Source organism: Pipra filicauda, unplaced genomic scaffold (genome assembly GCF_003945595.2).
Source record: "Pipra filicauda isolate LSUMZ 115617 unplaced genomic scaffold, ASM394559v2 scaffold67_size6003252_pilon, whole genome shotgun sequence".
In the NCBI taxonomy this organism is placed as follows: domain Eukaryota; kingdom Metazoa; phylum Chordata; class Aves; order Passeriformes; family Pipridae; genus Pipra; species Pipra filicauda.
The window spans coordinates 5,077,613-5,091,041 of NW_024104842.1; the positions used below are offsets into that span (position 1 = coordinate 5,077,613).

A 13,429-nucleotide genomic window follows, 5' to 3' on the forward strand; every position below is an offset into this window, starting at 1 on the left:
AACCATTTTCTCATATGTTATAGTAATTCATCCAGATGTCCCTCATAAAAATCTTGATATTTTGAAACATAAAAAAAAAAATTGTGAACATAAACCATAGAGAGCTGGAAATCGAACATATTACCATTATAATGATGTCACATAAAGAAATAATACAGATAGCAGGCTCAACTGGTTGACAATAGCTTTGTGGTCTGATCTGTCATGTCCCATGAGTCTTATAACCAAGAAATTATTTATATTCCCAACTAACGCAATTTTTATATTAGTTGGAGAAATAAGACTAACTTGCTTCATCTGGCAGAGCTTGAGAAACAAGCTGCAACAGAATTATAGTTAACACAGAAAAAAAAAAAAAGGCAAAACCAGCTTCATGTTTCAACAATTCTCAGTTTATTTCTACCATCAATACACATTTATGGCATTTGGCTATTCATAGCTTTAGTGTACCATATATGGAAGATGGAGAATGAATTTTAAACATTCTTCACTAAAGCAAACTGCCATGTAGACCAATGCCAGCTCCCAAGGATCTGGGGGTTTTTTAAAACAATGTTACTTTTTTTCCTCAGCATCTCTACATTTTTTATTATTTTCATGTTGAAGTCTCCAATACATCCTCTCTGTTTCCTAAAAACAGAAAAAACACAGTTGCTCTGCATCCCTACTTCATCCTGAAATGTCTAGGTGCTACAATGCCATTATCCGGTTTCCTAAGAAAAAGAGAGTATCAGCAGCCCTTAACAAGCAGTCAGCATTACCCTGTCAAACAAGATTCTGAGTCAGCAAAAAAGGGCACAAAATGACCAGCAATGACTGTAGTGATTTTAGGTCACCGGACTTATAAATGCACAAAATCATGTTGCAGAGATAAACAGACTGCTTGCACTGCACAAGCCAAGAATTAATGTCTTCTCAGGCTAACTGGCTGAGAAATCTGATTTTTGGACACATGGACACATTTACAGGGCTTCACAGGATTAGCAGAACAGCTGCTATTATTACAGTTAATAATACCAATAAACTTGAATCATTTAAGAGTCATAAGGTATGTAGGACACTTAAAGAACCTGTGATTTTGCAAAAGAGAGAGTCTGCAACAGCAAACAACAGGTGATAGGTATTACAAAAGTGCAGGTATTACCTCATACAACAAATGCAGGTATTACCCCTGGGGGTGGCAAGTGCATTGGCTGATCCTATACCAGTAGATAATGTTTCCTCTATTTACAACCCAGTCATTAGAGTGTAGGATTCTTTAGTACTGCTAAGAACTCCCTGACAGAACCACAAATTTGCATATTCTGCAGAAATTGTATGTCTGGTTGCATATTCATATATGCAGCTACTAATAAATTTATGGTCTAGTACTTGAATTTCACATTCACATCTGAATTGCTCTTAAGATGCATATCTGTATTAATGACAGGTTCTTGTTTCTCCACTCCTTCTTCCACAGACCTACAGAATATATTTCTGCTAACTCTCCTCCATTTTCTGATGTGAATTCCTCTATTCCTGCATCTGAACGCAGACACATACTTCACGTTTATACAATCAAATAATCAAGTCATTTGACTTTACTGAATATAAAAGCACAGTGTATATAACAGGGAAGACAAACTCGCTTCATAGCTCAAGCTTTGCAATTTCTTTTAATTATTTTGAAAAAGGCTTCTCTAGTTAAAAACTGTAAATTATCATTTTAACACTGAGTATGCAGTATGAGTATGAAGTCATGCAGACTTAGCTAGATCCTATTGTAACAGACTGGTATTGCAGATGGAACTGGTATTGCACAAATATCTTTGGACATGAAATAAATTGTAACCCTTTTGTAAAACATTAAATGTTATTTTTAAAGAGTGAAATACTATATAGAGTAACAATCATTTTCACATATTGTTCATGTTTCACTTACCATTCTAAATCTAATGAGATGTTTCATATGCATAATTCCTTTGCAGTAGTTTTGTGGAAGCAAACTGTCATCCTGTCCTTTTATTACAGCAACCAAATCCCATAAATTTTTGCTGCCTCCAGGAGGCTGAAATTGTTAGGGAAGAAAAGTTGTATTACAGTCATGCTCAAGAGAGAAACTTGAACTTATGAAGACATTCAAAAACATTTGTCTGTCAACTCCAAGAAAATAATGTCAGACCATTTCAACCTTAGAACCTTCATTATGAAGGCATGAATTAGTTCAAGATACTCTAAGTCCTTCAGTCTTCTTGAAGGCTGTAAAGATACAGCAAGATCCATGAATATAAGTATTGGGTTATGTGTGGACATAGTTGAGGGCTTGCCATTAGAGTTTTCCCTTTTCCTCACAAAGACATACAAGCTATCTTGTGGCTACTGCTGGCATAAAACAACATTCAGCTGCTGGGATGCAGGAGCTGCCCCAGTACTTGTTTACCATTTTCTGTAAATTGAAGGTATGGGCAAAAAAAAGGCAAGATAAAAAAACAGCTCCAAGGCTTGACTGCCAGAACCTGGTTTACCTTCTTAATATTAAATCTTGAAATAGACACATATGGCATATGTATATGCACAAAAGCTTGCAGCACAAAGTGACCAAGGTGATTATTTTTTAAAAATAGATTTTAAGCACTTCCATTGGTCTGGCTTTTGAATCAATCCTTCTGTAGATCTAGGACAATAGTTTAACACTGAATGAGGTCTAGAAGAGAGTGAGAATTTAAAAGCTTAAAAAAAAAAAAAATCATTAAACCTTTGACCTGAAGGAGCTTTCCTAAGAATAACAGGATTACAAGTTTAGAAGTCCAGTTATTTCTGAGCTGGTAAAAAGCATGAAATCCTACTAGAAAGAAACAAAAAAAGGCAACACCCCCCCCCCCCTAAAAAATATTCTCTCTTTTTTCTGTCCCGTAAAGCTCTTATTTGTCTCCTCATTGTGTAGCACAATATCTCATTTTCTGGACTCAAAAAGCACTGAGTATAGCTGATAAAAAAAGCTTTCGTTCTTGGAAAATTTTAGTACTCTTATAACAGTTTTACTCTCAAATCAACATGGGATATCAAAATGTACAGCTTCTGTGAAACAAGGAATTCCATAAAATATATTTTTAGAAAATATAAAATGTCCAGGTTCCAAATTGAGGAAGATTGTTTCAGCATTTCAAAATCACACACTTCAATCTAGCTAGAAATCATAACAAATATTTTGGATGAACTAGATCTTTATAGATCAGAATCCTGACTTAAATTACAACAGTGCGTGACACAATCTGTAGTTCCAGGTAATTTTTGTCCTTGTTCTACCCCAAGTTCAGCCCTTATGCAGCTAAACGGTCACAGGGATCCAGTAGTTTATATTTTTAACTCAACTGCACTGAGAGGTTGCAGCGATTTATAGGAAATATTACTATGCTGTGGAGCAAAGGAAACAAATGGATACCGGGGCATCGGTCATCCAGATCTACAGCTGCCAGAATGTAATCCTGTGGTTTGGGCAAAAACACTTGGGTAGTTCAAACCTTACGAGTAATGAGGGTGTCCCTTTGATAAATCAAAATTAAAAACTCTCATGTAGTTTGATAAAACACTTAATTTTCTCCAATAGCAAATTCTTGTCAGATTACACCTTTTCTATAGAAAATTAAATTATCCCATTAATTTCACTTTGCAAAAAACTGGTGTTCACAACTGACAAACAATTAAGTCATGGACATTTTTATATGCAGAACTGCTAAAAAACAGAACTGATTTCTACATATTTCCTAAGGTCCCTTAAAAAAGAGAGAAAAAAATTGTAAAGAAGGAAGAAATTTCAGTTTTGGAGATTGACCTCAGAAGAGCAAGTCATGCACACTGACAACATACTCAGGTTTACAGAATACTTACTGAAAAACATTCTGAAAACCACCTTAGTTTTTTTCCTCGAGGATTTCCTGACAATTTTTCCAATTCCTGTTTAATATCCCTGGAAACTTTACCACACAGCAAAGGAGGAGCACCAGATTCCACAGCACGATCTAACACACACAAAGATTTATACAAGAAAATTAAAAAAAAAAAAAACAACGAAAAGAAAAAAGAAGAATAGTGATATAAAGAAAATTAGAACAATGGTATACACAATTTACTTACCTGTATTGCCGATAATATCATCCCAACATCTATCTGCTAAGATATTTATTGGTAGAGGGTTTATAAGAGGTGTCAATGACCAGAGTCTCACAGTGGAATCACGAGAGCAGGATGCCATAGTAAATGGACGACTAGGATGACATGTTAATCCTAGCAGAGAGGGCATTTAAAAATGCAGTCAAAAAAGTTTATCTAATAACCCATTTGATTAAATTATTTTATAAAATTTAAAATATATTAGAATGCATTTAAATACAGAAATAAAACCAAATTAAAAAATATTACCATATACATCTGCACCATGATCATAAACTGTGTCCAAACATGTTCCATCTCTTGTGTCCCAGACTCGAATTGTATAGTCCCAACTGCCAGATATTAGAAGGTAAGGAATTTCAGGATTCCACATCAGCCCCCGTACTGGAGCTGTGTGTCCACTAAGAACATTTATACAAGCGTCCTGTGTATAATCCCATATTCGAACAGTACTGAAACAGGATAAAAGAGACCAATGTCCATCAAATCACCTATAAAAATATCATTATCTCTCTACTTCAGCAACATTCTAAGTCTCAAATTTATCAGAATATTTACTTGCAATATGTTTATAGAAGCTGAAATAGGAGAGGGTGGAGCCAATGCCCTTCAAGTTTACAATGGTATACAAAGTACACCAAAGACCATTCACCAGGGTAAGAAACTATTCCATTGACCACATAATCTTTCAAAAGCTGACAGCCACCTGTCACTTACATGTCAGTGAGAGAAAAGAAGTTGGCCATATGTCTGCATATGCAGTAAATTTTTCTGTTAGGACTCTCAAGAGGAAAAAGAACTAAAGAAAAGCAAAACTGTAAAATTTATCTTTCCTATGGCTTCAACAGCCCTCTAACAGACCCAAGAAATTAGAGATCTGCTAGTCTAAGCTCAGTTCCTGGAAAAAATTGTGAAGATTATACTAGGTAGTATGGAAAGGCATTTAAAGAATAACTCAATCATCAGGCACAGGCACAGTTAACATGGGTTCAAAAAGGGAAAGTCCTGGTTAACTAATCAGGTATCCTTCTATGACAAGGTCACCTGCCCAGTGGATGAAGTGAAGGTGCTGGATGTAGTTTCTCTCAATTTTAGTAAGAGTTCAGATACTGTACCTGACAGCATCCTTCTGGACAATGGTGGGATAAGCAGGTTCATGGTGCACTGGGTGAAGGACTGGCTGAACATCAGGGCTCAAAGAATTGTCGTGAATGGGGCTACATCTGGCTAGCAACTTGTCATCAGCAGTGCTCCTCAAGGTTCAATTCTAGGGCCACTCCTGTTCAATGTATTTTGCTGTCAAGAAGTTTGCTGTGAAGTTGTTTTCTGTCATGAATCACTACACTATGAACTAACAGATTTTGCTTCAAGCATAAATCTCTAATGGGGAAAGCAAAAGCAGTCAGTACTCCAAACTTGAGATCTATTACAAAAATATCTTGTATAGTCTGCAGGGAAGTGGCTTAGAACCACAAAATCCTTCCTCTCGTTTACTGAGGACTGCTGCGCTTTCCCTCAAAAAAGATGTCATCAAAACAACAAAACAGAAGTATCTAGCACTCATTAAAAATTTCTGCAGACTATACTTAAGTATATTTTTGAAAAAACATCAGTCACTGTGGTGTCCTCCTTGTATTATTCCTCAGAGTAACAGTATCAGTCACTGATCCTACTCTTGGGAAAGCATTTGGAAAGGTTGCACTGCTACAGCAGCTGTGACAATCTTAATGATCCCGCTGCCCAAATACTATATAAAGCTAACAGCAAAGCTACAGCCTGTATTTGAACAAGGCAGAGATTTAGATTATTAGGTATTCATGAAGTTTTTGAAGGTGCAAACACTAGTACAAGTAAATATTTTTAGTTTCTTGAGTAGTTCTGCTTGAGGTTTTAAGTTTTCCAATAGTTCAGAAATACACACCCATCATCAGAGCCACTGCAGAGGATTCCTTCTCTCAGAGGAGACCACCGTACATGAAACACCTTTGCAGTATGCCCTGTGAAAACTTTCAGTGGCTGATCAGAGCTGGTTGCCAAGTAGTAAACGCGAACATTTTTATCCTCACAACCAGTAGCTATCATATCTCTGCAAAATATAAACAGCAAAATCTTTAGTCAGAGAGATGATCAATGCTTTTTTAATTTAAAAATAAATATGATGTGTAATTTGCAATTTACTTCAAAAAACAGCATATTTTTGCTTCTTCTTTGTCTCTTCAAGAGACAAAGTAACTATTGATAATCCAATTAAATATACTAAATCAGACAGAAAGTTCTTATGTCATTATTAGGAATTATCTGCAAAATTAATATATACCATAGTGCATTTAGTTGCCTACTACATTTTCAGCTTAGCAGTCATTACAAGGAAGCCAATATAAACCCCTTTTTCCTGGTATTGAATGTCTGCTTTTTTCCCCCCACTATATATTCAGCTAGAGAATTTTTTTTCTCTCATCAATATGAAAAGATCTTCCTTTGAAAATTAAGGAAGTTCATGGTGGTCAATGAGATACACTACTGGGAATATAGAGCTGCTACAGGCATATCCTACTGTGGAACAGATAATTTTAGTGGTTTACTACCACAGTGAAAATCACATTCTAATAAGCTTGTGTTTCTTTACTGGCAATCAATTTAAATAGTAAATATTGTCAATTCTTTGGGTTATTTTTTACTTACTTGTTGTTTTGACTCCAATCACAGCCGAACACTGCAGCTGGATGTTTATACTTGTGAAGAACATTGCCATCAATGGTTCGAATAATACTGAAACCAATTATAATGCAAAATAATAAGGAAAAAAACATTCTGAGGAGGTTATCCAAAATTAAGGTTTATTCTGTGCGAATAAGCCAGGTAGTAAAAAGATATACAGAAAGAATATGAGAAATAGCCATAAACAATATCAGCCCCTCAACTACAAGGCTAACTATGCATTTTCCAAGAAAACATCTAACTAGACTTCAGTGTCCATGTTCCTTCAGAAGGCCTATAAAGATATCCACTGTAGTACCTCCTTCTTGAAAAGATCCTCATAGCCCAAAATCAAAGTTGTAGTTATGGTTTTAAGGTACAAATAGATCTCTTAAGGAACTAAAAAAGAAAAAAAAAAAAAAAAAAAGAAAGAAAAAGTTGATTGTTTTCTAAAATTTATGCCCATTATGTTTGAGCTGGAATGACACAGGTAGCAGAGGAAACTAATGAAGAAGGATTTTTAAAATGTACTAAAACATAATATATGCAAAATTGGGCTCAATGGATATTCACACATTTTTAGAAATAAGGTATTATACTCCCGTAATAGTACAATTGTAATTACTTTGTTCTAAACTAGTGCTTTCTAGTCCTTGAAAGAACAAACTTTAAAATTTTAAAAATTAAAACAAATACAGTTGGATAGCTTTTGGAAAGTGTCCCCTACAGACAAGAATTATAGGATATTCTTGGCTAAATAAAATAAAAATTCAGTTTCATTATCAGAGTGCCTTAAACACTATTCCTTTTGAAAAAGTTTCCTTTATCTTCTTCTTAAAATCATGAAAGACATACCCTAAGTACAGAACACTAATATAATTCTAGTTTTGTCCAGTAACAAAAGTTTTAACATTAATCACTGACAGTACTGTCAAAATGTACAGACTTGAGAAGTGCATTTAGCAATTTTTTTTTCTTCCAATAACACTCACCAAAATCCATCACTGCTGCAGGTTGCTATTCTTTTGGAATCTTTATGACTCCAGGCAATGCAGAAGATTCCATTCTTTCCATGCTTCAAAAAATGCAAAATACCTATCAATAAGAAATAATTCACCCCTTTTTCTCTCATCTATTGACTCTTATTTTATTTTATTCTACTATGGGCTTCAGCCCTTTTCTCCTAGTAAAGTATACTGTACAAAACCACACTATAGTGAGTACCCAATACATCTGGGATATTTGAAAACTCAAGTCCAAAAAATTAGGACTACGGAGATGGACAGTAAAACTGCTATACTTGCCAGGATCCAAGAGGCAAAACTGGGTCAAGCTGAAGAATAAGCAATCCATAACTCTATAAACCTGAAGCTTAAATAAAGAACGCTATGAGCAATCAAGAGGGACCTCTGGGCCTTTGGACAACTGCACAAGGGCTTTGAAGCACAAGTTGTGTTCTCTTTGTCCTGCCTGCCCCTTGCAGGGAGTGATGGGAAAAGAAAGAGGAAAATCATGCCAGATGAACATCCGGCTTTGAGACTTGTGTTACCAGCAGAATTTTGGGGTTTTTGATCATGGGTCAGTTTATACAACACCAAGCCTCCTGGCAACAAATGGGGTCCACCTGTCTCAAAGAGGAAAACAGATCTTAGCTCGGGAGTTAGCGGGGCTCATTGAGAGAGCTTTAAACTAGATTGGAAAGAGGACAGGGACAGGCTTGCCAAAGAGAAGGTGTAGGGAAGGGGAGAACAACAGCAACCACCTAGTATAAGGAGGCCCAAGAGAGAATACCTGGAGCTAGCACAAGCAGCCAAAGACATAATCACTAGACAGGACTATGGGATGTCCCTTTGCACCCCCACAGGGATACTGACACAATCAAATACTCTGTAAAGTGCCTGTACACCACCACACAAAGTACGGGGAACTAACAGGCTGAACTAGAGATCTGTGAGCAGTCACAGCCCTCTGACCTCACTGAAATTATGGAGACATAGGGGATAGCTTGCATGACTGGAATGTTGTCATGAAGGGCTACACAATGTTTTGGAAAGACAGACCAGGAATGCACAGTGGTGGAATTGCCCCGTGTGAGACAACACTCAGAATGTATCAAGCTCTGTCTTGGGGTGGATGATGCGCAAGTCGAGAGCTTATGGATTAGAATGAAAGAGAGACTAGTAAGGGTGACACTGTTGTGGGGTCTTGCTACAGGCCATCTGATCAGGAGGAGGAAGCAGATAAAGCCTTCTACAGGCAGCTAGAAGCAGCAAAGTCACGGACCCTGGTTCTCGTGGGGGACTTCTACTAACCCAACATCTGCTGAAGAAGCAACATAGCAAAGCACAAACAGTCCAGGAGGTTCCTGAAGTGTTGACGGCAACTTCCTGTCACAAGTAGTGGAGGATCCCACAAAGAATGGTGTGCTAATACTAAGAAACAGGGAAGGCCTTGAAGGGCATGTGAAGGTTGGGGGCAGCCTTGGCTATAGTGACCACAAGATTGCGGAGTTCACTATCAGACAAGGAAGAAACAGGGCAGCAAGTAAGATACAGCCATGGACTTCATAAGAGCTAACTATTGCCTATTCAGGGATTTTCTTCGAAAAATCCCATGGGAACAGGCCCTGCAGAAAAGAGGGGTCCAAGAGATCTGGTTGATATTCAAGGATCACTTCCTCTAGGCTCAAGAATGATGCATTCCAATGAGCAAGAAATGGGGTAAAGGGGGCAAGAGACCTGCGTGGATGAACAAAGAATTACTCAAGCATAAGCAGGAAATACACGGGAGATGGAAGCAGGGTCAGGTCACTTGGAATGAATAAGTAAGTAGAAATGACATAAGGAAGGCCAAGAGCCATCTGGAACTGAATATGACCAAGGATGTCAAGGAAAACAACAAGGGCTTCTTTAAATAACAATCAATAACAAAAGGAAATCAAAGGATAATAATGTAGGCCCATTACTAAATGGAGGGAGAAACTGGTAACAGAGGACACAGAGAAGGCAGAGATATTGAATACCTTGTTTGCACTGGCCTTCACTGACAAGACCAGCCCTTGGGAATCTCTGACCCAAGGGACCAGCACAAAAGAACGTTGCAAGAAAGGCCTTCCCTTGGTCAAGTAGAATTGGGTTAGAGAACCTAGACTAACTTGACATACACGAGTCCAAGTACCCTGACAGGATGCAACTGCAAGTCCTGAGAGAGCTGGTGGACACCACAGTGAGGCCACTCATGATCATCTTTGAAAAGCTGGCTATCAGGAGAGGTGCTGGCAGAGGACTGGAAGAAAGTAAATGTCACCTCGGTCTTCAAAAAGGAAAAGAAGGAGGATCCAGGGAACTATCAGCTAATTAGCCTGACCTCAATCCCTGGAAAGGTGATGGAGCACCTCATTCTGTGGGCCACCTCTATCCACATGGCTGACAAGAAAGTGATCAGGAGAAGTCAGCATGGATTCATTGAAGGGAAATCATGCTTGAACCACCTGATTGCCTTCTACAATGAAACAACTGCCTGGATGGATGCAGGGACAGCAGTGCATATTGTCTACCTCAACTTCAGCAAGGCTTTCGACACTGTCTCTCACAACATTCTCAGAGGCAAATTCAGTAAGTGTGGACTGGATGAGTGGACAGTGAGGTGGGTTGAGAACTGGCTAAACTGCAGATCTCAGAGGGTTGTAATTAGTGGCACAGGGTCTACTTGTAGGCCTGCCACTAGTGGTGTCCCCCAAGTTTCAATACTGGGCCCAGTACTGTTTAACTTATTCATCAATGACTTGGATGAAGGGGCTGATACCTCTTCAGCAAGTTCACTGATGCTGCAAAGCTGGGAGGAGTGGCCAATACCCCAGGGTGTGGTATATCCCTTCAGAGGGACCTCAATAGGCTGGAGAGATTGGCAGAGAAGAACCTACTAAAGTTCAACATGGGCAAAGCAGGGTCCTGCACCTGGGGAAGAATAACTCCGTGCACCAGTATTGGCTGGGGGCTGATGTGCTGGAAAGCAGCTCTGTAGAGAAAGACCTGGGGGTCCTGGTGGATAACAAGTTGTCCATGAGCCAGGAATATGCCCTTGTGGTCAGGAAGGCCAGTGGTATGGGGTGCATCAGGAAGAGCATTGCCAGCAGGTTGAAGAAGGTGATCCTACCCCTCTAGTCAGCCCTAGTGAGGCCATATCTGGAGTGCTGTGTCAAGTTCTGAGCTTCTCAGTACAAGAGAGTCATGGAGCACCTGGAGCAGGTCTAGGGGAGGGCAACAAAGATGATTAAGGGACCAGAGCATCTCTCTTATGGAGGAAAGGCTGAGAGATCTGGGCCTGTTCAGCCTTGAGAAGACATGACTGAGAGAGAACTGCATCAATGTATACAAATATCTGAAGTGAGGGTGTCAAGAGGATGAAGCCAGGCTCTTCTAAGTGGTGTTAAGCAATAGGACAAAAGGCAACAGGCAGAAACTGCTGAACAGGAAGTTCCACCTGAATACGAGGAAAAACTTTCCTGTGTGGGTGACCAAGCACTGGAACAGACTGCCCAGAGAGGTTGTGGAGTCTCCCTCACTGGACATATTTAAGAACCATCTGGACATAACCTCTGCAATGTGCTCCAGGACAGCCCTACTTGAGCAGAGAGGTTGGACCAGATGACACACGCTGTGGTCCTTTTCCAACCTTACTCATTCTATGATTCTGAATAAGGTTAGTTACTTATTGGAATAATGAAGTGAGTGGGCATGAAAAATTGTGGTATGTGAAAACTTAAATGGTATGTGTATCAGGATGAGCACTACATAGAAGATGCTTAGTAGCACAAATGCAAAGACCAGTGTTAGAATCCCAGAACTCCTGAATGTATTTGTTTTCTGCTCATGCCTCTCCCCACACCTCTCTTCTTAAAGAGCATCCCTTGTACACTGATGCAGACACCACAGTTAATTATGTCTGCATAATCTGAAGATTACAGCTATATACTAACAATACACAAAATAGAGTAGAATACTACAACATAGTATTACAACAGCTCCTTTATGCCAATAAAAATTACGCTACTGTTTCAGGACTTAAAAATGCCTGGATAGATTTCAGGTAATACAAGGCAAGATTCTAAATGAGGCATACTGTTTAGTGTGCTGCAAAATGGAGCTTTATTGATCTAGACTTCAGTGACTGAAAGCCTTATGTTTAAAAATACAGAACACAATTTGCATTTTGATGCCAAGTCTATATGTCCATATACATTGACACATTTAAGAAGGAATCAGCATTGCTTTTGCTGTGTGTCCCTACAGGACCAATATTAATATAATGGAGACCATGTGGTGCTTCATCATTCTCATGTCACAAATCCAGTCTGAGGAAATAAAATACTTCTGCCACACAGGTAAACTGGCACCCACGTAATTCTATAGATTTTTATATTCTAGCACCTTTAAAAAACATATGAACTTTGACCCATCTATTTTTGACACTAGAGGAAATGACTAATTTACATTTTATATAGACAAAAAGAATAATCTCATCTTACCTCACTGAATCTGGTTATCATTTTGCCTTTTCGAACATCCCAGATGAAGGCACCATTTCTGGATGTTGCCCCTGCTATGCAGTTCAGATCTCCTTTAAAGAGAGATATTTGTAAAGTGTCACGATAATTATAAGATCGCAATATTGTTTGTGTTTATACTTTAAATTGAAGAAATGAAATATCAACAGGAGACATCAATGGCACATAAACATGAATTCTCCATAGTTTAAGGCCAGCATTTGCTACTAAGTCACAAAAATCAATTTCAGAAAAAGCCTGACCTGTTTTTTACATTCCTGTTTTGAGGAAAGGCAAAAGAGAAGTTGTATTGCTGTAAAAAGTATTCTCAATGCCTGATGGAAGTCTTGCCCTTAAAAACATAGTGACCATGATGCATATGACTCACACTAGAAAAGAGATACAATCTCAATGTTTCAACCTTAAAGTTGGAGCAACTAGAACACTTTCCTTTAAAAGAAGATGTACTTCCCTATGTACTAAGATAAATCATAAAAATGTGACAGAACATCTAACAATAGTTTGTTTCCTTAATCTTGCACCACTGCAGCATGCGACCCCCTAAGGATGTACCTGAATCTGTAACTACACTCTACAGGGTGGAAAATCTGAATACATAACTCCACAGCGAGAACGTGAAAACTGAATTCAGGCCTAATCTAAAAGCCATCAAATTCTCCTCACCACAGTGACTCTCTATCCCAATATAACTATACTTCTCATAAATGGTACATTTATAGGAAAGTTTTGACTGTTATTTTATTCCAAGCTTCGGAGGCAGAAAAGACAATCTATGCAGGAGTATAGCATGGTAAATATATAAAATGGGAAAAGATTCAGGCAGGAGGATGAGAAAAGGGGGGAAAAAAAAGAAAAAAGAGTAATCACTTTTTCCAAAGACCTTCTGAGACCAAATACAAATGGTGATATGTACTGGATTATATATTAGGGATAAAGTACAAGGGAGAGAGGAAATGTCTAAGAGTAAGGGATGTGAAAGAAGCGGCAAAAGGTCTGGCCAGGACGGACATGAGCTTT

General features: G+C 38.4%; 1 protein-coding gene across 8 annotated transcripts in view; it reads right to left on the reverse strand.

Moving 5' to 3' along the window:
* The window catches only part of WDR17 (WD repeat domain 17), a 56,994-nt gene that overhangs the window by 17,298 nt on the left and 26,267 nt on the right, over positions 1-13,429 (reverse strand). For all 8 annotated transcript variants that reach the window (XM_027741583.2, XM_027741581.2, XM_039388745.1 and 5 more), the window contains 8 exons: positions 12,374-12,465; positions 7,839-7,921; positions 6,832-6,918; positions 6,071-6,235; positions 4,399-4,601; positions 4,114-4,263; positions 3,868-3,998; positions 1,922-2,047 (listed from right to left, as the gene is read on the reverse strand). In XM_027741583.2, coding sequence (XP_027597384.1) covers positions 1,922-2,047; positions 3,868-3,998; positions 4,114-4,263; positions 4,399-4,601; positions 6,071-6,235; positions 6,832-6,918; positions 7,839-7,921; positions 12,374-12,465 — 1,037 coding nt within the window. The remainder of the gene's footprint in view (positions 1-1,921; positions 2,048-3,867; positions 3,999-4,113; positions 4,264-4,398; positions 4,602-6,070; positions 6,236-6,831; positions 6,919-7,838; positions 7,922-12,373; positions 12,466-13,429) is intronic.